Consider the following 23264-nt stretch of genomic DNA (forward strand, 5'->3'; position numbering starts at 1 on the left):
GACTGAAAGATAACTGATCAAAGTGACTAAATGCCATCACAGAAAGAAATGTGATTACAGTCTAGAAAAACTTAAAAGGCTGAAAGGCTGAACTTTTAACAGGTTCATTAACAACTGAAACAATATCCCATGAACAGCAGAGSAGTGCCCATTGCAGATGATTGTCAAATTATGATTGGATGCTTTTCCAGAATATTCTTTTCAAGTTCAAACAGGAATTAATCCAGAGAAAGCCTGCATGAGAGATCACAGCTTTCTGACTTTTATAATCTCCAAATGCAGCAGAGCAGCAGTACTGGATTTCAGGATAGCAAARCCAAGTCAGTTCAGAAAAGAGAACAGAACAGCTCACTAATATCAACAGGAATATTTGCATGAGCAGAACTGTGCTCACATTGAGGAACATACAACCAAGGAGCTTAATTAAAGTGACAAGCACAGAAAATTAGAATGAAGAAACCTATGACCTAATAAAATTAAGGTAAAGTAGAACGTTCATTTAGGAAGGAAGCTGACATGTCTGAAGCAAGAGGTGGCCAATGGAGCTTTCATAAAGACCAAATGAAATAGGAGGGAATAAAGAAGTGATAGTGTATTATTTTTGTTCTGATGTAAAAAACCAAACTAACTGGCAGGTGTCACCAGCTCCTGCGGCAGGTCCTGACAGGAAGGACTGAATCCAGGTGGAGAGTACAGTATGGAACCATTGCTTTGTAGACTGTGATACTGTGATGCACATTCCTTATTTTAAATAGYCTTTATTTAGTACTGCAAGTGTCTCCCAATTTGATTTATGAATCAATGAATCAAAAAAAATGTTAAGCACCTACATTTGGCCAAAGGAAAGGTTTGGGCTGATCTTGAAAGAAAAATCCAGGCACTGTGTGCTTTAAAACCTATCAGAAAAGCTGCTTACCAAGCAGCCCCTAGCAAACAGTCTGAACTCGAGACAGGCATCCTAGGAGGCCCAGGACCGAAGGTATTCCCCATTCTCCTCTCATGAGATTTGCAGAGCAGATGTTTGGCAATGATATTTCCTTCTGTATCCTCTACCTGTTCTGAAAACAACTGTGGCTTTTTCAATTATCTGGGAGTTGATTTGTTGCTTTAAAAGAAGCACCTGCCCCATAAGTCTTTTTCACTGTGCTGCAAACATATGCAAGATGTTTATGATAGCAAACAGCAGGAGTGTTGAGGAGTCTCACCAGCTCTAATTAAAACAGGCTCATCCTACAATTTTACCCATGTAGAACTGAGCTTGCTTATTTGTATAAGTGCGAGGCTTAGCTCGCAAATACCAAAATACAGGTGTCAATATATGACAACTGTAAGCTGCTGAGAAGGGAGTTTTCTGCTAATCCTTTCGAGCAGATGTGTTGCGGCACATCAAAGAACACGTGCTCCTACAGGCTGGACTGGCACATATCCTGGGGACATGGCAGGGAAACACTCATCACTCTCTTTGGCAGGAACACCATTAGGATGAGAATGGTAACAGGCACGCTTCGTCTCTGTCACCACCAGTCCAAGTGGTGACTTGGGGGACACTAGGATAGGGTCCAGAACAACAGAGGCAGTGCCCCACAAGACTCTGCTCTTTTTCAAGGGAGCAGAAGCTACCATGAGTGTTATAAAAGATGCTCCTGTGGAATGCAGTGCAAAGAAGGGAGAGAAATTCAGTCAGGCAATGGACAACCCCTCCCTTGCTACTTGGTGCTGGGAAGCGAGCTACAGCGTCTCTTCACATAAGCCCCAAAGGTGCATGGATGAGACAGCTCTGCAGGGAAATAGCAAGGATTATAAACACAATTTCACTTTGTTGCTACAGGTGAACAAACATTGCTCTGGTAGGAGTCCAGTGGCACTGCTGCCTACAACTAAGCCTGCAGCACACAGGCTGCTTCAGCCAGAGGCTGTGCTGTCAGCACAAATAATTACCAARGAGGGACCACCAAGCAAACATGCCTTTCAAATGAACCACTCACTTCCTGTGTTTCTCAGAAAAGCATGTTCCAACAGTCAGATCYCCAAGCACCACCAAAGGCATCTTCAGGTGCTCCTTCTGAAACCCAACCAAGAGAGAGCTCAAAATAATGAGTACCTGTCTCATGCAAAACAAGAAGCACCAAAGGTGAGTCCTGATACCAGCCTGTGCACTGTGCATTGCCTYGAAGATTTGAGCCTTCTTTTTAATATTAGAGATAGGAGAGGTGTTTGTCTTTCCTCACATTTACATGCTAGTTTGAARTGCATTTTAAGCAACTTCTGTCTGGAGTCTCTTGAAGGTTCACAGGATGGTAGTGGACAACTTCCAATGATATGGTCAGCTGTCTCAARTCTTGCCTTTAAATTTCTGTAACAGGAAATTTGGAAGTTTTGCAATGCAGGGCCAGATCCAGACTGTGGTGACTTTCTGCGATGGACAAATTCTGCAACTACAGCAATAAACGGTTCTTTCATTCCACACTGAAAATGAGGCCCAGATCAGTGTGCTGGCCATGAAGAAAACACAGAAAGGACAATGTGTATTCTGGTTCAGCTTTTTCAGGTTCATGTGTAGTTCAATGACTTCTGGGCTGAAATACTCAATTTTCCAGGGATTTCTTAATGTACTGCAAACATATGTAATGTGGGTTTTTTCCCCTCTTTCACAGCCAATATGATCTTTGTTATTTAAGGCCTCTAAACCTTTCTTAAGCCAACAGGCTCTAGCGAGAGGTTGCCAATCTTTAACATTTCCTGAAAAATATTTAGGCTCAATCTTTTAATTCTTTTCATTACCCCCTGAGAGTTACCACAGTAAGCTTAAGGAATGCCAGCAAATGAGACATGAGTACGTGGCAGCCAAAATGACACCTGAATGACAGTTGGGAAGGTCTGACAGTGAGGTGGAGATGTATGAAAACATCCACATTCCCACTCACTGTGCTCAGACTGCACAARGGGCCTGCTAGTGTAAGACAGACAGGCTGCCCTGGCTATGCTACCCAGCCATGGGAATGCAACATTTGCACAACAGGGTAGTGAAACTTCCGCAACAAGATAAAAATCACATGACACTTATCCTTGGAGGAAAGGTAAAGAGTTAGCACAAGCTTTGTTTTGTTCCAAGCAAGCATTTGTGCATAGATGCGCTACTCCAGGTGACAGCCTGTGCTGTTAGACTTCTTACYAACAGTTTGCATGAGGCTTTATGGAGTTAAATATGAAGAATTCCTTCTCCTCAGGGTGCTTGGAGCCCAAAGAAGCGCACAACTCACGTAAAGAAATTAAAACCAGAACTTGGGAAAAGGAGAGGTATGAGATAATGTATCATTTTACATGGTCAGCTACATATCAGTGTTTTGCTATCAGTAAAGCTAGTGAAACCAATCTTTGTGGTAGCCTAAAAGACTAAATTCTCCTATTTTGCAGAACGATGGCTTATGTGGGCAATGAACACTGTGAATGGCTCCTCTAGTCTTGGAACAGCATATCCTGAAGGACCTCACTTCCTGAAACAAATGGCAGTAAGATTTGCAAGCTGCTATTAGGGTTCTGTCAAATTAATGAGTCTTAAGGGTACAAAGTTCCTCTCATGAATACAATAAGCTGCTGCTATACCCTGATATAAGCTCTTTCCAGTTCAAATATTGATAGAGGAGTTGTGATCTATACTGGCATTACAATTTATGTCCAGTCTGGAGACATCCCTTGCTTTATAGACATAAGGCTAACAGGTTGGTTAGAGGTCAAAAATGAAGAAACAATTTTCATCATTCTTGATTATCTTTGAGAGATCCTGAAGCAGATGGAAGCTGCTCAGCCATTCAGCCGGTGTTACATATTTCACTCTGACAAGGCTCTGGCACCAAGAGCAGAGGGAAACCTGAGCAASACTATTTCCTCCCATTTAACCTTCTTTATTATTAAACCTTTCAGTCATCAGCAGAGCATTTCTTTGGTGARTTGAGGTTTTTTTTTACAGCAAAATACAGAGTTTAAGGTACCTCCTTTTTACATACTCAGATCAGAGTCTTGAGACATGTTCTGGTTTTAATTATTAAGGCTGCTGGATGCTGTGGATCACTGACTGTAAGACAAAACTAATTCCTCTTCAGCCAAGCACTGCTAGTACATAACCCATATATCCCCAGGTATTTGCTAGTGGAATGAAAGCTGGTTACAGCTATCTGGCTCAAAATTAACTGACAGCATCATTGCAGATGCAATTCATGACAAGCTCCATCTTTCAAGTCAATAATAACTTTACTAAATTGCCTGGTTTGCAAGGTAGCCCACCCTGAGCTACCGCCTCATGTCACAACAGACATTTAAATAATAAATGGCAGTTCTGTTTTATTCAGTAAGGCACAGTGGAAGCTTTACTAAATTTAACCATCCAATTAGCCTAGCAACATTCAGGATTTGGGAGTTCTCAGAGTTCACTACTTCTGAGGAGGAAAGCTCAGTTACACCAATTAACATTTTCTCTCTAAACCGTACAAGCAGCTACTTCACAGGTCTTTCTGTGGTTTGAGAGGCAATGAGAATAACTGAGTCCAGCACTGATTTTCTCAGCTTCCCAGACGAAGAAGATATTCTTCCAGGTAATGTTAACCCCCTGGCTTGCTCTGGGCTCACACAAAAATAGACATACTCTCCTGCTTTACCAGTGGTGAGAAACTGTTGCTGGCAGAATATAAAACAAAACCAGTTTCAAAGACAAGTTAATTTTGTATAAAATTAACTATGATGTCTTAGCCCAAACCTTTTCATTAGCTGCAGCACACAAAACAGTCACCATTTCTTTTTAACCTTAGGCTAATACAAAACACACGTATCTCCTGCTGGCATGACTGCACACATTTCTTCTGTAAGCTCAATGCAAGAGACAGTATGCCCAGAGATGGGCAATGGAAATTCTTCAGGTCACTTCAACCCAACATAAATACATGTCTACAGTATCTGAGCAGCAATCACAGTGAATCCTGTTACATCCAGCTGGCTTTTCCTCTCTATTACACACAAAGCTGTCTTTATAGAAAGAGCTAGCTTGTAGCATCTCTCCTTCGGTTTATGCAGATCACACTGCAGAGCACAGGAGTGCTCTGAATATTAAACTACTGCATCTAACTTTAAAAAAAAATAAATACATAAGCTGAAGAGGAAAATCAGGGGAGACTTGGCAGATACTACCTGGGTATTTTATTCCAAACCTCTGGTGTACCCTCACATGTCTTTGCAAGTAGGACAGGAACAGGGCACCTGCCCTTAAGCACTGGGGTCTGAGCAGTMATTTCCCAGCCAACACAGCTGCTACAAATTCAGAGCTTTTGCCTTTCAATTACCTGCCCCCGAGAACAAAAATACAAAAGATATCAGACCCTCGAGGCACCACACAGAAAAAGAATTTTCCCAAATCCTGCTCAAAAATTCKGAGAATTTGCAATGGCTTTTAAAACACTCATCCCCAGATTTCACAAGGACAGATTCTTTCCTAGACCTCTTCAGTTTAATCTCCTTAAGCCTGGAAGTTAAATCTTCATCTGGAGTGAAAATATTTTACCACTGTAATCTAGTTACGAATATTTACACAATTTGCCCCAAATTCTCTCATTACAGCTGCCATTCTCAATTATTCACAGGTAGTGGTACATGCAGTTTCCGTGGAAACCTGCAGATCACGACCAACTGATGTGCAGCCAATTGCAGGCAATGGGCACTCGAGCAGAACTGGTCAGCTGCGTAATTGTGCTGATATTTGACCATTTGAAACCTAGGGGTAGCAAAAGACTAGTTTACATTTCAGTGTCTAAATTTCAAACATCTTAACTATTCCAGGGAGCAACCAAGACCTTGTATCTCCCAAAGCATAATAAACTTGATGAGGAGGCTGTAACTTTTATGAGATCGCATTTTCAGCATTTCACTATCATTTTCTGTATTTACCATTGAAAGTAAATGTCAGATTACTCTACCGTAAAACTGGTCATAAGTGATTCACTCCATTACACTTCAGGACCATCCTTATTTTTAACTAGTGAAACTCTGCCAGTCATTTGCCTGAGACTGTATTGCCTCTTTTTCCCTTTCCTTCCATTACCACTTGCTTTGCTTTATTAAAAATGTGAATATTCTCACAACAAAATTTCTTGTTCCTTTAAGGATTTTTTTCAACACTTAACATTCTGAATGTCATGGAGCCTCAAAAGCAGTTATCTTAAAAAGATTTCAGAAGCCCCTTGAAAATTCTCTTTGGATTACACTAATGCACAACAGAATAAAAGTATATCCTTGTCAGGCAGAGCTGTGAAGCCACCCAAAATTAAATTGCTGSGGCCTAACCATTCAGTGAGGGATGTCCAGCTACTACCCTGAGCTCTCTAAGATGAGAGACTCCACTATTTTTCTGGTTGAAAGACTCATACTTCTCCCTGATACACAGCATTCCACCAAGGTGCACCACATTCCACCAAGCACCCACAATGCTTCATCACCCACATATCATATTTTCACACAAGGTCCTTCACATTTTTTTCCCATGCAGTGCCCCAGGCTAAGACAGAGGCCCTTCCRTAGCACATTCGCCAAGACACAGGACTACAAATGCTTCTTTTCCAACTGGATCTCTTCAGGAYTCAAGCAACAATTATGCTGTAATCAGTGATATTCCAGGCAATCATTTTGTCTCTGTTATCTCACGTCACATGCACAGGTTTGTCTGTACCCACCTACTATCTTGTCTGCTCCCTGSAATTTCAGATGCCTGTGCAGAACTCACTGCAGCATGCTGTGCCTGCATGGCCATGCTGTTTCAGGGGCTCTGCCATGTGGGTTCACAATCCCAGCCTTCATTAATGACACAACCTACCATGGCACGTGAGGTTGCTGTGCCCCTCTATGAGCTGAGCTTTCTTCCTCCACTGCCATTCAGGAAACCAACTCAAGTTTCACAAGTAAGAGGTGCAAGRCTCACTTTTTAAATCCAGAACTTTTCCACTTAACATGGTCTCAGAACTGGAGYAGCAGATTACATTCCTAGTGTGAAACAACTACTGAGTTAATCCCAAATGAAGGAGAGTCACCTTGGACACAATTAGTCAAGYAGCATCACCCAATCACACCTCGATGCTAGAGCAAGGATCATGGCTAYGATGGGTGGAAATGCTCAGAACTAAGAAATGAAGCTTTAACTGAAGGGAACAGAATAAAAACACTTGTTGCACCTGTGTTATTCAGAATTTAGAGTTTGCCAAATGTAATTTTCAACTATTCGTTTTGGAAAAYGCTCAGAGTTCACAGAGGAAACCTTCTACACATTACTTTAAAAGGCAGACTAGTAAAGCACTTGAAAATTATCTTTATGAAAAACAACAGATCTATTGTGAGAGCAGCAAGTGGAATGCCTAGCCTGCACTGCTGCACAAAGCAGCTGACATGGTAACACACAAATATGTCCTGAAAAATGGCACTCAGTATACTTCTGCTTCCCTGAAAAGCATTAGCAGATCATATGCAGACTTCTTTTCTAAAAACATTATGGTATAAGAATAAACAAAGGCTGCTATTAATTCTATTGTTGAAGTGGAGGGTTATAATCTACAGCAGCTGACTGGTGTTCTAARGATAACCACAGTCAACCTTAAGAGCTCAACTTCTGTTCTAAACAAACTCTGGACTTCTGCATACTCCCTTAAATGCTGCTTAGTTGAAAGGCAGTAGCACTTTAATTAGAAACAATGTTCACTTCCCCTTCCTCACTGAGACTGAAAAATAGCCTGGGAGACACACTGGTGATGAGGTGAAACACTGGCAAAACTTCCTCTGGTTTAGCCAAAAYTCTACTGAAACTTTTATCTAACTACCAAGTTTCAGATCCAAAGACCCCAGTCTTCATTGAGTACCTGTCAGAAATGTCATGACGACAGAATGGCCTTCTACAAGAAATGSCAAAATAAGTTAAAAAATGTTGAAAGGGTCACAATAACAGTAGCACTACAGAGTCACTGTTAACTGTGTAAGTGGAATCTGGGTAATTTCCCAGATGGTGAATCTTGTGCCTGCACCACTCTATCTGATCCCCCATAGTAGCTGTAAATTAATGCCACAGGGAGAACAAGTTCAAACTCTGTTATTTGGCAGTGAGGTCCAGTTTCCATGAAATTCAGCATGTTGTATCTCAAACTGAAAAGTGCATAAAGTAATGAATCACCAGGTTATATTCAGATTCTGCAGATTCATTTTTCAGCCACAGAAAACCAGCACTTGCTAGGCTTAGAATAGCAGCACTGATCTAAAGACCAACAGTGCTGCAATTAAAAAAAAAAAAAGCATACCATGAAAGGACAGGTTAAGTGATAAGAGAAGGCATTTCAATTCTRTGCTTCAATGAGTATTAGTGACACAGTTGTTAGGAGGGTGGAAGAGATGAGCTGTCAAGTTTTGTAACTTCTGTTTCAGACAGTTTTGTTAAACATGCCATTTTTATTTTTTTCATGAACACTTTTTATGTATTTGCCATTGGTCAGACAAAGGCAATATTCAGCAGCATAGGACTAGATGGGACACAGGATGCYCTTAAGTTCTCCTGCCTCCCTGCATAAAAAAGGGAAAGAAAAGACCAAAAGAACCTGCTCTGTCTGGCTCAGCCCCATTCCTCAATTTACTCCAGCACTGCTTATGATTTATATACCTCACAAATAACAGCTCAGCTGGGTTAGGATTACATGTTCTAAGAAAAAAGGGRAAGCTGACTTCAATCAAGTCTTCATGGGTGACTTTAATTTACCATCCCTCATATGTATTAAGAAGCTCAAAATCCTGAACTGGGGATCTTCAATACTAGGGCAGATCCACYGATCTAGGGATAAATTCTAGTGAGGTAGGGAGTGAAAAATTGCTCTGGTGCTTGATGGCTTTTGAAATTTGCCTTTGCTGGGTAAAAGCCCTTAGTCAAGTCTGAAGATGGGGAATGTGCATGCTTCTGCTGCCAAAATCAACATAAGGAAGACCTGGATGTAGCCTTCCACAGCTGCTAAGCTCTTGCTGTAGAGGGAGAAACCCTCACCATAGCTACTGAGGCAAAATGCAGAGCACATCCTGCCACCACAGCCTGCCTCACAAACATGGAGCAGCTTGGATTATAAATAAAGAAGACAGGCTACTGCTACAAACTGCACAGGATTAATGAGGCAACATCCAACTTAGTACGTGTGAATAAATAAAAGAGAGTACAAAGTAATCTGAACACAAGAAATTTGGAAAAAAAATACCCTGAGTCACTGAGGCAAGTTCCCTTCTAGTGTTCATCACAAAAACTCTCCTGAACTTTCTTCTTCTATCTAGTCTGACCCTATGCACTGCATCACCTGGGCAAACAGGGCCCCTGGAGTTTTCCAGACGTATTCTCAGTTGCCACAGGAATGAGCAAAACCATACCCTCAACCTGGAAGATGGATGACGTCCTGGAAGATCACAATTGAAAGGGCTCACAATGTTCAATACTGTGCCAGATAAGGTAAAACAACTCCACAGTGCGGCCAAGCCCTGTTTGTACCCCAAGAGGACACATAACTTTGCTGTTGCAAACAACATAGTTAAATAGAAACATACCAGAATTATTCGGTATGAAGCCACAAGGATGGATGCAAAGAGAACTATTAAATCAAGCCCCTTCTAATAATAGTAATAATAACAACCCATTGTCCCTTCTAATACAAAGCATGCAGGGCATAAATCATGTTAACAATTAACAGGTATTTTTTTTCGCAGACCACACAGTGAAGCTGGAAAACATCTTGTTATATGCTATTATATGAAACACCAGAATTTAAAAGTTCAAAGCATAACTAGATTCTTCTTTCAYTGGTTTGACTAAACTCACTACCTTTAGTTCAAAATGCTAGAGGTACACGTTAGTAGAGGCCAAAGAAGCATATATTTGAAGGAATCATCATTCCAAGTAAGGTCCTTACAGACTTCTCTGGCAATCAGCTCTGACTCCTGGCAAAAAAAAATGGGGGATAGATTAACCTTCAGTTTTAGTCATTGCAGCTGTTTCTTATGGCAGCAAAATACAGTGCAAATTGTAATGTGCATATTTCTAGAAAAGCACAAAAACAGCACAGAGAATTTCAATATGATCTAAAAAGGAGGCCAGGTGCTAGATAATAAGCCAAACAACAGGGGCTTACTGAGCCCAAATGTTGAGCCTCTTGAAGAGAATTTACAGAAGCTTACACGGAAAAAGGGATCTTAGRGACACAGGGCTGAGAAGAGGGTTTACAGTCTCAGGAAGAGACAAATGGCTTGGATTGAAGTTGAGATTATACAGTTTCAACACTGGAATTATATATTAATTATAGGAATAAACCAACCAGTTAGTGCTGAACTTACAGATGCTTTGCACTTTTTTGGGATGATATAGTATATAATTTCTTAAAGATAGCCTTTAACCTGCCTTTAAGAAATGTCTGCATAGCTGAACCAAAGAGGATGCAAGTGAGAGGTACCAGACATGGACTCTTACCACAGAACTTCTGATCAAACTGGAAGTAGATACAGAGCCAGGTACACTGGCTGGTACGTGCTTGAACAGATGCAGTCTGTTCTCACTGGGTTCTCCCTGAAAGGCCTGAAGCAAGGGGAGTCTTATGGGTTTGTCTGCACTGGAAAGTGGTATTAGAGACAGAATGTAACCACAAGAAAATGCATTAACTACACAACATAGCCGTAACCTTACTATGATTTAATAGTGGGTATAGCTTGCCTCATCAATGCAAAGCCACACTCCATTAGACAGACAACTCCTCAGATTCCTGCTTTGATCAAATGCAAGTCTCTAATAAGGGCCAGTCTGAACAGTGGTTTGAATCAGGGGAAGAGGCTAGAGGTAGGTTTAACAATTAAGCCATTTTATGGTGTTGCCACACATTCTTGAATTGCTGGTGGCAATCAGCCTTTAAGTCAATAAGCAGAAAGTTTTTGAGGTCTTCTCACAAGTCAACAGCACCTCAAACAAAACTTCAAAAATTATAATTCAGAATCCTGAGCAAATCAGAAAACCAGCAAATCCTGTTTYCGAGTTTGACAAGTTCCCCATGATTCAGTGCAGAAAATAATCCCATCTGCTGCAAGCAAACACCAGGAGAAAGGAGGTGACACTGAAAAAGGTGGCAGCCTGGAGAAAGAGACAGACATCACATCTCGCTTTCTGCAAGGCCAGGATTGCTGGGAAAATCAAATTCAGCTATCTGAAATACAGAGAAAAGTCACAAAAAAAGTACAAGGAGAACCAAAGACTTTACCTCTGCCAGCCACAACAAATGGCTCAGTAATACAAAATGTCAGCTGGCACTTGAAGCACAGTGGATGGCCAGAGAGAAAGTGCATTTTTAAATCATTAACACATTRGGAACACACAGATGTGCAGTTCAGCTACATCTGTGCATTGTAATTTCTACAGTAGTCACAACTTAATGAATCATCAATTGTGACAAGATCAATGAACCGAACTGAACAACAAACTAAAGCTAGTAAATTCATGCCTGGGGCAAGAGCTAAGGGTTCATTTTATTATTTTTTTTTAGTACTTCTATAATTTTTAGTGTCTAATTAGTAAAAACATGAATCCTCCAGAAACCTTTTCTTTTCTCCTCCCCTTTGAAAGTCCTACTGAAAGGATAAAGATTTCATTCATGTTTGCTAAATTCAAGTCTGCATACTACTCATCTGATCAGCATTTCTTCCTTGGGACTAGGAGCACACGGGCAGCAGAAGTTACAATGTTGAGATGTGCATGACATGCCAATCCGGTGGACTCTGACTGAGCCTACCACCTCTAGGCAAAACAACTGTTTTTTCCACAAGGCCAGATTATTCCTGCAGGCAAAGCATCAGCTAAGATTCTCTGCAATGCTGCTTTTTCAAGGGACAAATTCACGACCAAACCAAGCAACCAAATAACTTATTTGCAAAGAACACGTACTGAGTTTTCCCCTGGCCTCAACACATTCAACAACTTCAATGCTGAGTTTGTTGATGACATGCATAATCCATCCAGGTTTCACAGCAGTGATATTCTTATAGAAACACTCTGCCCAAATTAACCAGGAGGCAGAAGACAGCACCCCATCTTCTCACAAAGCAAAGTCCGTGCAAGCAAAGGCTCTCCCTGCTGACCTCTTCATTCTTTCAGGTGAACCATTTTAATCTCTACCATATGTAGGCTTTCAGTGYATTAACACCTACCAGGGGTTCAGCTGGACCCTTGTCTGCCTTCCAGACAGGCTCCAGGGGACAACAAGCCCTGCTTAGCCTGGCTTGTTTGTCACACATTCACAGTGGAGCTCCATCTGGAAGGCACTTCCATGAATTGTAGCACTGCTGGCATGCACTACTCTCCCTCCTGGGATTCAAACTGAAGGAGATGAAGGTCATGTTTAGAAGGCTGATCTTGTTACAGCTCCTGACCTTCTTTATACTGGATGTCCTGTCACCTTGGACTGTGTATTCCCCAATTTATTACCTTCCCCTGCAGCAGCTTTTGTTAATACCACCCTGTGTGCAGCTTATGCATTTTTCATCAATATGTTTATCAATTCTATTCTCTCTCCAAGGACTTTCTCCTCACTGGGACCAACTGTGGCATTGTCTAAATCAAAGAGATACAGAAATATAAATTCCAGTACTGCCTTCCTTGTAAACAACACACCATTTTGGAGCTGCAGCACCAAAAAGCAAGGCTTGGTGTTTTTAAAGTCTCCAACAGGTTAATGTTTTCAACACCTTTCCAATGATTTCAAAGTAGKTAAAAATTATAATGTTAGTTCTCTCACCTATAGTACTTTGTGCAGCCAGTTTTACTTAAAGCATTCTGCATCCAGTGCTGACAGGTAGTCTTACTGCATGGAAATTTTCCCCAGTTCCCTCTTGGAACAGCAACACAACAGTGAACATTCACGCACTACAGATGGAAAAAGTTATAGCTCGGATTGCTATTTAGACTTCTCCACTCAACTCAAACACCCAAGAACTTGGAAAGGTTTCATCCAGGCTGGACCCTTGTGATAAAAGGATTGAAGGAGCAGAGCTCAGGATTAGCACGACAAATGAATACATTGCAGTGTTTTCCCATTGCAACACCCAACCTACCTCATCGAGGCACTAGATAATCTTGAAAAGACAGATCTTATTATACCTCACACCCGCTGGTTTCCTTAGGATAAAGGATTTGAAAGAGCTATTCCAGAGCTCTGGGCAGAAAGAATCTGAGCAGGTGGGAGTGCCAGAAAGAGTCACTTACTTTATTATCCAACTGAAATAACCACAAGAATAAACAGCTGTTACAAAACTCTATGGGGAAGGTGGTATTTTACTACTGTAACACTGGGCTTCTAAGACAGCATGTGGAATGCATATATTTTAGGTTATCTTGCTTGATACCAAATACACTTTAGTAACTAGCAGCTCAAATTACAAATTAACAAGGAACGTTCACAATAATTACTTCCTTGCATCCAAAATTAGGGCCAGTTATTCCTTTTGCTTGTTATCTGGGCACTGCATTTTAATAATCATCACAACCATAGAGCCTTCTTGACATCCTACTGTATATAAACAACACAAGACCAACAAAGAGATCATAAGGATAACTAGATGTGGGACTTGTGAATAAGCATCATACACAGAAACCAGCTGTCAAAATGATCAGTATCACAGATCTTCAGTACAAAACCTGCTTTGTTTAGTGTATCTCAGAACAAAACCTAAAGGCAGCCTATCAGCAGCAGTCATGTGATTTTCCCTTTTCTGCAGGAGAGGAAGTTAAATTACTTATAGAATGTTCCCTTCCACAGGTACAACAAGAAACACAAAGCACACCACTCCCTACATGAATACGCGCTCTTCTGAACAGCTGTTGTTGCTACAGATTTATTAGCATTATTTAGTGCTAATATTCCGTTAGCATATTTAGTGCTAATATTCCAGTTTCACATTTTTCTGGCTTATATTTTAAAATTCTGATTCTCCAAGAAWGACTTAATTTGGGCTGTGACTTTATTTTTTTAGTGAGAGGAAGAAGATAAGACACAGAACRTAAGATGATTGCATAGACACTTCCTAGCATGCAGTGTTATGCTTTTGTAGCAGTAAGCACTGCATTCCCCACAGTCATGGTTATCGTATTCTGTACTCTCCCAGCTCTGTTTTTCATTAAGAACTTACAGTCCAATTTTATCAGGGGATATATTTTCGCACTTTGGCACAAGAAGGTAGAAAAGAAAACCATCTTAAGTGCCTGGGTAAGCCATGGCATGCCAGTAAATGCTGACAGGTCACTAAGCTGTGGCCAGTCTCTTGGTTATGAGGAGATACCAAAGATAATTTTGTGAAAATTGTTACAGCCTTAGAAAGGCTTTCCAGACACTTTGCTCTCGGCCCTTCCCTTTTTTCCTTGGAAGCAAAGCAGATAATCCATGTGGCATCGCCAAGCAGCATTTCCCATTAATTTCCAATAGTTAAGACATGAGTTACTACTTCTTTCAGAAGGCTATTCCAAAACCTAACAGACTTCAAAGACTCTACAAATACACACCAGCAACAAACTTTATTAGTCAGCAGGAGATAGCAGCAGGACTGACATACCAGCTACAGAGAGCACATCTGTCAATAACAGGTTGCTATAGATGCTCTCTGAACACGGCATCTTGAAAGAGATCCAGCAGTAAGAAAGGTCTTTTGAAACATCTGATGATAAAGAGCCATTATTTTAGTTTCTGATGGTCACCAGTAGATGTTAAATCTGACAAGAAATGTATATGTACTCTGACAAGGTTAACAGTTACACAAATCATCTAAAGAAATTAAGTTCTTGTTTGCCTGTTCCAAATGAACTAAATAAATTTCCATGAAATGCCTTTTACAATAAGAAAATGATTAATTCATAATTATGGGTTTTCATGTCTTTTTTCTCTTCCTCTATGAGACTTCTAGAACCCTGCATATACAGTTCATTAAATAAAAATATTTTCTTCTGGCTGCCAGTCCTCCAAAATAATTTGATTATCTARGAGTCACTAGGCCCATCCTCAAGACTAGTTATTACCAAATAAACATTTTGAGAGCCAAATCAGGGCTCACTGTCACCTCATCAACTCCACTCTCTTCTTTGCTATTTTTTTATTAGTACTGCAATAAYGGTCTCTTATCAACAAGTTCCTTGAACATCAGTTTTGAAATTATGAGACTCATTAACAGCCTTTGCACAAAAGGTGGGTCTTAAATTGACAGTGCTGGGGAGATGCTGTAAATAAAGACGACAGTCAAAAAAATGAAGTAAGAAGAGCAAAATCACCTTAAGTGACAGGAATAAAATGAGTAAAGATTAGAAATAATATGAATTTTTGCTGTAAGCCTAGCATATATTGCTTGGAAACAAGAGGAGAGGAGAGGATACAAGTGTGGGTGCATCAGAGAAATGCATGGTAGTTACATTAGCCAGTGACCAACTGAATCAAAAAAGCAACTATGACGCTAGAGTACATTCGAATGTGTATGTCCAAAATTCATTGATTCATCAGTGCTTTCAAAAAAACCCTTGCAAGACTCCTTATGTGCACATCTCTAGGGCATGTTCAAAAAAGTGCCTGAAATCAAACGGGAACAGATGCAGAAGAGGAGGGAGCACTGAAGCCAGGAGGATCAAAAAGAGGATTGGCAGATCACACATGGCACTCACGTGGGGATTTTACTGCAAGGAGATGCTTAGTTGGCCACTTTCTGCTTAATTCTGAACTAAACACTCATTTTCCCAACAAAATAATCTGYTTTGAGATTTGCAATATTTTACATTATATCTATGTTATTTTTGCCTTTTCTTCCTCCCTAAAATCTGAACAAGAATTTATAGGACGTGCATCTCCTCCTCGGCAGCCTTCACTTTGTTGCTCCACTCGCCTGCTGTTTTCAGACTACCACTCTTTTTAGCCTGTGCCAAGTTTCCCCCCTGGTTTACTGTCTCCTGACACCACCAAAATCCCAGTGCTGTCTTAGCCACRTTGTGGCCATGGGGGTCAGGGAATACGGGAATGCCAGCCTTTCTGCAGTGACGTGAAAGGCAGCACTGGTGGTTGCTGYGTCCCAGCTGGGACCGATGATCTATTCCAACAGAGAGTCAAAACAGATTAGTTTAAACCACAGACAATTTAATCTAACCTGTCTGATTTSAAACTGGAACAGAAAGGCAGAAGCAGTCATCTGGCCATCCCTGGCCTCAGCTGGGAGATGGCAACCCACAGGGACACCTCTCYAGCAAGACAGAAACCTGCCTGCATGAGCACATCCCTGCCAGAGAGTTAAACTAATCTGCTTGTGCCTCATTTACCTATCGGAATAGGCTGAACGTTTTGACAGCAGAGCAGCACTAGAACAGCCTGACACACTTTTCATGACAATCTCCCAGGAAGCTCTAAGGTAACACAGAGTGAGAAGCAACCTGTCTCAACACCCTGAGCCCAAGAAAAGAGTGAAATAATGCCCAGGAGTCAATTATTCATTTTCATAACAGACAGAAGATACCAGTAGTCTGCCACAAGCCTCTGAATGAACATCCAATTTCTGCATATCTTCATGTGGGATTTCAGAAATGGAGCAAATAAAATGGAGACAACTGCTCTTGGCAACAAAAATTCTTAGTTTAACATGATTTCCAGTACCAAAGTCAGCAGTTATAAACTGTTAAATAAACTTGGAATAAATCAATTACGTGAGACAAGAAGCTCTGAGAAGTCTTTTACAGGATGTAACTGCACAATTACAACTTCAAGCTACTTGGCAATATGAACAAAACAGCTTTTGCAGAATTCTGTAAAATGTACTCCGTTCTTGTTTGTTTGACACCTAAAGTTCACTTGTTTCTATCTGTAAAGTCCTTCCCSAATTGCAGGTGCTGCTTTTGGGCACTGCAATACCACTGAAGCTTGCTGCTAAGAATGTGACAACATCCCATCCCGTTACAGATGTCATCCCAGAGGACCTCATTTGRGAACTAATATGCAGAAAAATCATTTGCTGCAAAAGAAAAACGCTCTCAAGATTAAGAGGTCAGTACCTATGCAGACACAAGGTTTTATGGGAGTGCACAGCTCCAAAGGGTTCAGCTTGGCATTAACAACGTGATATTTCATATAAAACTTTTCAAAGGTTGTATTTCTTGCTTCATAAACTTGTGGAATGAACCTGGATGTTAACCTTAGTGCATGGCAGTCTTCTGAGGGAACTTGCTATCACGGATACATTACATGGTTATGTGCCATTAGTTAATCATTTAAACAGAGATAAGAAATGGAAATTATGACATTTGGGTCTGATACGTTCTGAAGATCTGCTGACTCTCCTGTTTGAAGGAGAGACCAACACCAGTTAAAACTTTTCTTCACCTGAGAAAATTACTTCTTTGTCTTTCATTCACAGCCAAAAAAGTCTTTCTTGTTAAATACTATAAAAATAAACTAAAAGAGCAGGATTAATGTTCTTACTGAATCCAATCTTTGAAAGCAAATAAATACAATGAAGAGAACCAAGAGTTTCACACCTGGATTAAAATGAAGGTGCTCTACAGATACCAAAACTTAAGCAGTTGAAACAGTTTTTCAGACACTGTGGCAGTCCAGGTTTTGGCAGCATGGCTCATAATGGTAATACAAGTAAAATAGTTCTGTAAATTTTCTTGGTCTAACTGAAACYGGTCACCAATTCTCCTCAATCTTCTGTATGCAGTGGGACCAAGAGGTCACCCCTTTCCCCCAAAGGATCCTTTTAGCCACTGGTCAGTAACTGGGAAGTAACTGGAGTTGTTAGCTCCATGACAGGACACCTAAACTGCCCCAACCAAAACCAGGCAACCTACTATCAAGCAGGACAATGCACTMTTTCCTTGTGAACACTGTTTATGCCTTAATAGCACAAGTCCACATGACTCAGATTTAGATTCTTTTAGGTGACACCTGAACTTTGCAATAAGGCCACCATGAGTAATTGGCTTAATGATTTTCTTTTTAACAAGCACRGGACATGCCAAGACCCAATGAAAAGCAGACAGACTCAAGCTACTTCATTTCTCTGTGCATCACCACACGCTAGGACATTTCCCAAGCAGGGGAGCACATGAAGTCTTGAAAAGACTGGCAAAGCCATAGTTACAGAGGTCCATGAAYTGCCTGCCTCCTACAGAAAGGAAGTGGTATTGGGATTGCTTGTGTAGAGAGCTAACAACAGGAGTAGGACCTCTGCAGTAGGATCACAGCAGCCTTTCTTCCCAGGGAGACACGAAAGGAAGTCGGAACAGTTAATTAACACAAAACACGTAGAAGAAAGACCTGTCCTCTCTTGACCAGAGACATGAAGAGAATAGTAGCAATCCCAGGAGCAGCAGAGYACAGGGAGCCTTAATTCATTTACACAGTCAGAATGAGCACATGCAAATAGATTCAATTTCCATTCTGTAATTGTTTCAATTTTGCAACAAATTGCAAGAAATTCTTCCTGGCAAAAGGATGCAAAAGCAATGAAGCCAAAGTACAGTGATCCAACTGATCCTTCTGTAACTAACCAAACATAAACAAGGATTAAATAAGCTAACTTCTGTTTACTATTCCAATGACAAAAATCACTTTTAGACGAATGTTTACAAAGAGGGCATATTGGTTCAGGCCTTCTGAGATCTAGCTCTCTGCAGAAATCATTTGTAACAGTCAAATGTTTACCATTTACAGCATTTCAAACAGGGTAACCCCAGGAACTGGAATGCAGCTGGCAGATGGTGGAAGAAATTAAGCTCATGACATGGTTCAGTAAACAGCAAATTACGATAAGGTAGAAGTGCCTGCCACCCCAGGACAACTGCTGCACTCAGGAACTTTCTATATGTGCTGGTTTTGGCTGGGACAAACTTAATTTTCTTCATAGTAGCTTGTATGAGGTTGTGTTTTGGACTTGTGCTGAGCACAATGTTGATACCATTTGGGTGTTTCAGTTCACGGTAAAACACAACACCAGGACTGCAGTGAAATACTCCAAAAGTTCCCTGACTCTGTCAGCACAAAACTAGCCAGCAAAACTTAACTTGCCAGGTTACCTTGAGACTGAAACCCACTGTAAAAGCAACCCTTCCCTGGCTCTTCTGTCTATCCTCTCTACCAGGAGCTGCTTTCCTGTTGAGCCTGGCAGCACTCTCCAGGCAAATAACTACATGCCACAGGATTAGGAGTCTGGGATAGAGGCATAGGAGATTTGCATAGATCTAGAATGGAAATTGGAGATGGTATTTTCATTTAACCTACTTAAAAACAAAGGGAAATGAAACTGAATATATTTAGTGTCACTGGGATAAGACTGTATGCCCTGGATTACAAGGGAGTGAAAAAAGACTGCTTGTAAAACATGAAAGAACCAGTTGCAATTAACTACTTTTCCAGTTCTGGAAATCAAAACTGAATGTCCCAGGTGGAAAGTCCCGGGAGAAGGCACTGATAACATATTTTGTATTTAAGCCTYCCATCTTGCCTAAAGAATCAATATACTTCTCCCTGCCCTTTGCAGATCTTTTTCACTTCTTTTCCTTATCTTCCTGTTGGGTGGAAACTGCTGGAAACCAGAGACTGAAGGCATCCTCTGRTGTATGGGCAGCTAGAAACAAACACTGTCACCGTCACCTTTCCCAATACAGCTGCAATGCTGAGCRTACAGGAGTTTCATGGAAGGACAACACGGACTTCTGCACTCCTGCCATCAGCCTGCTGCTACRTTCATGCACGCTGGCATCCTTTCTACTCATATTTCATATAACCTCCCTATTTAAAATGCTCTGTAATTCTCAACATTACCACTGAATAATATATTTATTAATTTGTTAGTGCCACTAACTGTCCCCGAGGCTTTTCTTGAGAATGTGTGTCAGCTTATTGATTTTAGCCTTCTCCTCCCTGCACTGCTTTCCTCCTCTGCCAAGCAGAAACATACTTCTGTGCTGCTTCAGGTCATAATTGGAAAAAAGATAGAAATGTTCAATATGACTCATACATAATTCAGCTTATCAGCTACCCAGGAGAAATGAGAAGAGAAGGTATACGCATGTCTATTTTTTTCTACTATCAACAGGAGAAATAATTTCCAGTTATACAAAGTATATGTAGTTTGGTCACAACAGGATCTGCAGTTAGAATGGAAAAATGAAAGACACAGAAGTAAAGAATGAAAGGGCAGTAGGGAACCAAACTGTTAAAAGAGATTCACTAATGTGAGAATTCCTGATTCCTCTGCAAGACTGGACTCATGCTTCTCTCTTAATATTCAGAATGGAATAAGCTGGCAATTAGAAAGGATTACCTGCCTCTGATCTAGAGAACATTGCAGAAATCTAAATAAAATAAAGTTCCAGCTTAGTTAGCTACAAAGACATCTAATAACAGCCTTCCAATCCCTAACTGTGACTTCTGGATTTAATGTTAAGGCCTATATTCTAAAGGCAAATTGTGRAGAAGCATTAAAACTTACTGTTATAAAGGATTTTTAATGTAAAAATCAATACATGCTGTGTATTTAGCAGCATGTAACCCCTAGGACATCTATGATAAGCTTTGTCATGCACCAGGGACCACTGCACTAGTCAAATTCTTGAAAGGAAGTGCAGAATGTCTGTATCATTCAAACTGCCATCTGAGACCAATTTACAGAAATTATTTTAACCCCAAAAGCAGAGGCAAAAATCCAATCCTAGCTGACAGTCTTGAGAGTATCAAGGGCTTCACATRAAATGCGTCATTTTCAAACACCTCTACAAAATTCATGTTAGCAAAGTGATGGCATAGCAGAGAARTTGGGCACTTAGCACGGCCATTGAGACTAAACAACCACAACCAGGACACCAAGCTGCAGTATCTTGCTTGCCAACATGTAAGCACAGGAATATTAATAGTAACAAAAAAAAATCACCTTCACAAAATGCAGAAACATAATAATTGTCAGACAACACAGAACAATAAGACAGTATGACTGAAAAATTACACAGCTATCCACAGAAAGTCTTAAAAAAGGGATTTTTTTTCTTAAATATAAAAACATCATAACAGAATTAATCTTCTTTGTCAATTAAGTAACATAAAGGGCACATGTAGCTCTTCATCCTTGCAGTCAAACTCACAACTCTATATGCATGAGCACATACAAAGTGTTAGGCAGCAAATGTTTCTYAATTTTGCTCATTACAAGAGTGCCYAGCAAGGAGTCGATATTCTTCAGTTTGAGTGGAAAGCATAGCCCACCCCCGCCTCCAGCCTGCAGATCATTTTTGACCTTATAGGATCATGTTCAACTATCATTACTGCCAATTAAAGGAATTTTCCGAACAGAAAAGCAGKTTCAGTGGCTGGCTGCTACTGACTTTTGCTTCTGCAGCTCTTAAATTCGTGCGCCTGCATGTCTTTTCCCGTCTGTGGTGTTTCCTAACATTCCCTGTTTATGTGGTGGTCTGCAAGTTTTACCTCATCAGGAAATCAGCAAGAGCACCATGGAGCGAAGAAATACTGTTGTGCTCCTTGATGCAAATCATGTCTCTGTGGGTCTYTGAACATTTAACACAGAGCAAATAAATTATTAGTGTGCGTGTGCATGTGCATACATATCCAAGATACATAAAGTCAACTATAACCAAAGGAAATAGGAATGTGCATGGATGAGTTTGGCATTCAAGTATCCAGTATCACAAAAAGCCAGCTGCAGGAAGCATTTAAATGCAGATCTGTGCATAAACTGCTGAACTTTATGCACTCACATACATGACTGCAAAGGCAAGAAATAAAAAAGAATGATTTTTGTCCCCCAATAATTTTCAACTCTATAGCACTTGTTATCCTATCCTTAATAACACTATTACTGGAGAGCAAGCTGATCTTTAACACGCCCCGCCTCCAGAAACAAGAGACACAATCACATCAGGTATTGAATGATTTCTGTGATTCTCATCACCACGGTGCCGGAGCACATTACAGTTGTTTAATGTATTCTTTGTCACAGAGCAGAGAGGAAAATATGATTACCTCTATGCTATAAATGGGGATGGGAGAACAAGGAACAATAGGCAACTTGTCATGTGTGGTTAGCGCACTCACCACTGGGATAATCAGTCTCCTCTGGTTCAAAATCCTACAACAATAAACACCTTCCAGTCTAGCTTTTTCATTACTTAAAAGTTTCCACATCAATCTATAAACAAGTAATTTGCCTAAGCCTTTTCCTRAATGTAAGGGGTAAAAATGCAAAGGGTAAAAATCCATTCAGCAAAATGCCCCAGATTCGTAACATCTCAGTTCATTTACAAAATCCTATAGGTAACCAAATGATAGAGCACATTGATGTGCTGAAAAATCCCACCTTTCCTTACAAGCAGACAATAATTCTGACAATTTAGTATTTAAAAAAYCAACTGCTCACAAGCCTGTTTATATCTAATAAACTGTTTTTTCACAAACATTCCATTTAGCAGAAACAACATAACAAGCAAAATAAAACCCACTCATACAGCAGACAAGGAGGGAAATCTATTCTTTAACAGAAGACACAGAATTACAAGTTGTGAACCCAGCTAAATTTCACATCAAATTCAAAACTGAAGAGTAACGTGAAAATCTATGTGCTGATTTAATCCAGAAGGTKCAGCAACATAGACTAAGTTTCTGATTGTCAGATACAATACTTGGATACCCTGAAGATGGGTATTATATCAAAGCATACAGATGAGAATGGTATACAAATGTCTCTGTAAATAGCACTCCAAGTCAGAAATGACAMCTCTCAGTCAGACAATAAAAACATTTAAAGAAAGTTCAGAATCTGCAATCCTTCCATGACTATCTCAAAAATATGAGGTTCTGTTAGAGAAATTAAAGCACATGATGCAAGAACACAGCTATACCAAATCAAGTTAGAAGATCACCACATCAACAGGTAGCTGCAAAAGCCACATCTCTTGGCATTTAAGATATGCAAAAACATCTCCCTTACCTTCTAACACTGTTAACTTGGCACTCGTGTTTATCTCCCCCACACTGTTGGTGGCTGTGCACTCATAGATAGCTTCATCACGATGAACACGCAGGGGTTGTATCCGCAGAACTGATCCTGACCCATCATCGAACTCGATGACCTTCGAAAACGAGAAGAAAGCACTTCTTTACTGGTTCCTCTTGCAACAAGTACTCAAAGTCAAACAATCCAGGGGTTGAAAA

General features: G+C 40.5%; 1 protein-coding gene across 3 annotated transcripts in view; it reads right to left on the minus strand.

The window, feature by feature from the left end:
* The window catches only part of PTPRF (protein tyrosine phosphatase receptor type F), a 375522-nt gene that overhangs the window by 168852 nt on the left and 183406 nt on the right, over nucleotides 1–23264 (minus strand). For all 3 annotated transcript variants that reach the window (XM_057390650.1, XM_057390649.1, XM_057390648.1), the window contains one exon: nucleotides 23041–23182. In XM_057390650.1, the coding sequence (XP_057246633.1) occupies nucleotides 23041–23182 (142 nt within the window). The remainder of the gene's footprint in view (nucleotides 1–23040; nucleotides 23183–23264) is intronic.

This window comes from Malurus melanocephalus, unplaced genomic scaffold (genome assembly GCF_030028575.1).
Source record: "Malurus melanocephalus ecotype Western Australia unplaced genomic scaffold, MMel_1.1 scaffold_28, whole genome shotgun sequence".
Lineage (NCBI taxonomy): Eukaryota > Metazoa > Chordata > Aves > Passeriformes > Maluridae > Malurus > Malurus melanocephalus.